Raw genomic sequence first — 2,925 nt, forward strand, 5'->3', positions numbered from 1 at the left:
CGTGGGTGTTTGGCCTGTGGAGAGGTCCCCATCTCCGGCACCCACTTTGCGTGCTTCAGGGACAGCGCTGCAGCCGTCGGGATCCTCACTGCTGCCCTGCGTCCGCATCAGCTGCAGGGTGGAGTGTGCGGAAAGCAGCAGGTCCTGCTTCACGCGCAGCAGCTCCTTTTGCTGCTGCTGCTCTTTGCCCATCTGCATCAGGTGGTGCTCGAAAAGGAGGTCTAGGTTGAAGGGCAGGAGGGACAGAGGCTGGAGCAGGAGCAGCAGCTCCTCGAAAAGAGACTGGCAGACGCTGTGAGACAGGCACAAGAAGCCCACCGGCTGGTAGTGTGCCAGGATGATATCTGTAGGGCAAGAGACATTAATTACAGGGGAGGCCCTCGACACCTTTGCCAAGCTGCTGAAGCCATGGGGAAAGGAGCTGGACGCTATTTTTTGGTCAGAGCTGTGGCTGCAGGGTAAGACTCAGCACTCGGTCAGGGAGCATCACACGCACTGTGAGTGAGTTTTTGGAAAACTGGCCCACATCCACTTCTAGTTGTGCCTGACGTCAGGACCTTCCCAGCAGACTATCCACCAGGATGACCTCTCCCACAAAATACTATGGGAGTAGGGTGCAAATAAAGAACATCAAAGGGTTGTCACACGTTAAAATTCTCTTCCCCAGCTCCTGGAGACGAATGAGCTGCAGATCTGGCCAGTACCTGTCCCCTGCAGAGAGAGGTGTCAGGAGCAGCTGAACACAGACTTTCCAGGGACCTGGCTGGGCTGACTGTGGTCCTAGCACAAAATGGAATAGTATTTCCACCTGCAGCATTCATCCTTCACTTGACCATGCCCACAGCGTGTCCCTGCCCTCAGATTTGTAGTCAGGTTTCACTCCCAGGGAGAGGGTTGGGAACAGGATTTGTAGCCCCAGTGAGATAACAAACACATCACAGAGAGGACTGGTACCTTATGCCCATCCCCTTTGCCTACCCTTCCTCATCCCAACAGCCCTAGCTTTTGCTTTTAATGATAGCTTGAAACAGGCGGTTGTCATCTGCTCCAGAAAACCAGGATGCCTTCTCCTACCACGCTGCTCAGTACAAAGGCAAGTCTACTCTCCTGCCTGCTCCAGGGAGAAGTGCTGACTGCCCACGCAGACCTGGGAAGCAGCTGCTGTCAGCCCCTGAACCTGCCAGAAGACACTGGTCTGGAGTTCTTTCAGGGCATGGGGCCCTGGGCTGAGCACAGGCTGATCCCTGAGCACTCTGAGGGATCCAGCAGGCTGAGGGTGTCTGTCTCACTGTGCTCTCAGCACTTAGCCATGCTGCTTCCAGGCATCAGGCAGCTTGGTCATGCTGCTGGGTTATCTGCATGCTCTAGAAACACTTCTGGTTGAAAAAACCCCCAGATACATCCAGTAAACTCTGCTTTTTGTTTGTCAGGAGGTTTTCCTTTCCATTTCTTTCCACTTCCCATGCCTGAAAGGTTTCAGCTAAGTCTGCAGATCTCCAGCTGTGCAAAGCTCTCAGGCACCGGGCAGGGAACACAGAAATCTGGGGAGGGTTAGAGCTCATGTCCTGCGGGTAGACTGAGGGATCTGCATTGGTGGTGACCAACTTGGGTAGCAGCTGCAGCTGGGATGGACGTGGCTGGCCAGGCTCAGGCGGCGGCAGCTGCACGGACCTTGGACTTGCAACTGGGACTTCCCTGGTACACTGGGGCTGTGCGTAGCCTAGTCCTTCAGGTCAGAGCAGAGGGGAGCTGCCTCAGCTGAGAGACCAACAAGAGAAACGCATGTCCCTCCTATCCTCTGCACTGTCCAGAATTTGGCCCCCACTGCAGCCCACAGCCCTCAGACTCTTACCTTCGTGGTTGTAGAGGTGGTTAAACCAGAACTCCAAGGAACGGATACTGCAGGAATGGAAAACAGGGAAGGAAAAAAAAAAAGAGTGACACTTGATTCACTTGCTTTATCCTCGCTGTTCTACAAAAGGAAGTGTGGCTGGAAAAGGGTATTTACACAGCACGAACCTGTGATCCTCAAGACCTCGTGAAAAGAGAGTGTCTCACACCCATCAGCATGCTCTGACCACAGCCACCCAGACTGGCACAGAGCCACCCAGTTTGCTTTACATGAAGCACCATGAAACCCTAACAACCCTATTTCCAGCACGTTTCCTCCCTATTTAGGTCCTATGTCCTTGGCAGAGCTTAGATTTGCTGGGAAGTACTCACACGAAGAGGCACTTCGATGTCTCTTTTCATCTTCACAGATGGTTTCTTACCATCTACAAAGGTAAGACCATTGCCGCGGGCTTGGCCCAAAATATTCTGTGCCAGCAGGGAAGAGATGGGCCACCCTGAGTGTGGAGAGCAGGGCAGAGCCTGCTCCTGCTTATAGGGGTCCTCCAACATTTGGAGACCTTGGTGACTGTGCTGCCACTGCCAGAGCTCTTACTGACCACTGGAGCGGGTCAGGGAAATGCCAACGTAGCAGCACTCATCCCTTCGTGCGCAAAAAGACATCGCTGCTGCCTTCTGTTTAACACTAAGTGTAGTATGCACACTTCTTATCCAACCTGGAAGGCCCAGCCTTGAGTCCTGGACTAGGGCAATTTCTCCTTCAGAGTCTTGTGCCCTGCGACTCACTGCAGCTCCAAGAAGCAGTGATTTAATCAGGGATTTCCAGAAGTAATCTATGCATATATTATGTCTAACCTTATATGAACTCTTGACAGACAGACTCTTCCCACCAAATGTTTTGGGGCTAAAAGATTCTGACAATGTTCTTCAGTGGGCTACAGCCAACCCTTCTCATTCCTGGCCTGGTAGGGTAGGTTTTGATCCTTCTTGAGTTTCCTGAAGCTCACAGCTTTTTCCTTCCCTCACCTACAGCTGGGGAGCATCTTCCCACATTTCCTACGGCTTTTCATTGGC

At 52.8% G+C, this 2,925-nt stretch overlaps 1 protein-coding gene across 1 annotated transcript in view; it reads right to left on the reverse strand.

Moving 5' to 3' along the window:
• LOC104507370 (iporin-like) overlaps positions 1-2,925 on the reverse strand; it is a gene marked incomplete at its 3' end in the record, with an annotated part of 14,489 nt that overhangs the window by 311 nt on the left and 11,253 nt on the right. Inside the window, 2 exon segments of the mRNA XM_010148619.1 lie at positions 10-344; positions 1,853-1,899. Of these exon segments, the coding sequence (XP_010146921.1) occupies positions 10-344; positions 1,853-1,899 (382 nt within the window).

The sequence above is a fragment of the Eurypyga helias genome, unplaced genomic scaffold, assembly GCF_000690775.1.
Source record: "Eurypyga helias isolate BGI_N326 unplaced genomic scaffold, ASM69077v1 scaffold24153, whole genome shotgun sequence".
NCBI classification, from domain to species: Eukaryota; Metazoa; Chordata; class Aves; order Eurypygiformes; family Eurypygidae; genus Eurypyga; species Eurypyga helias.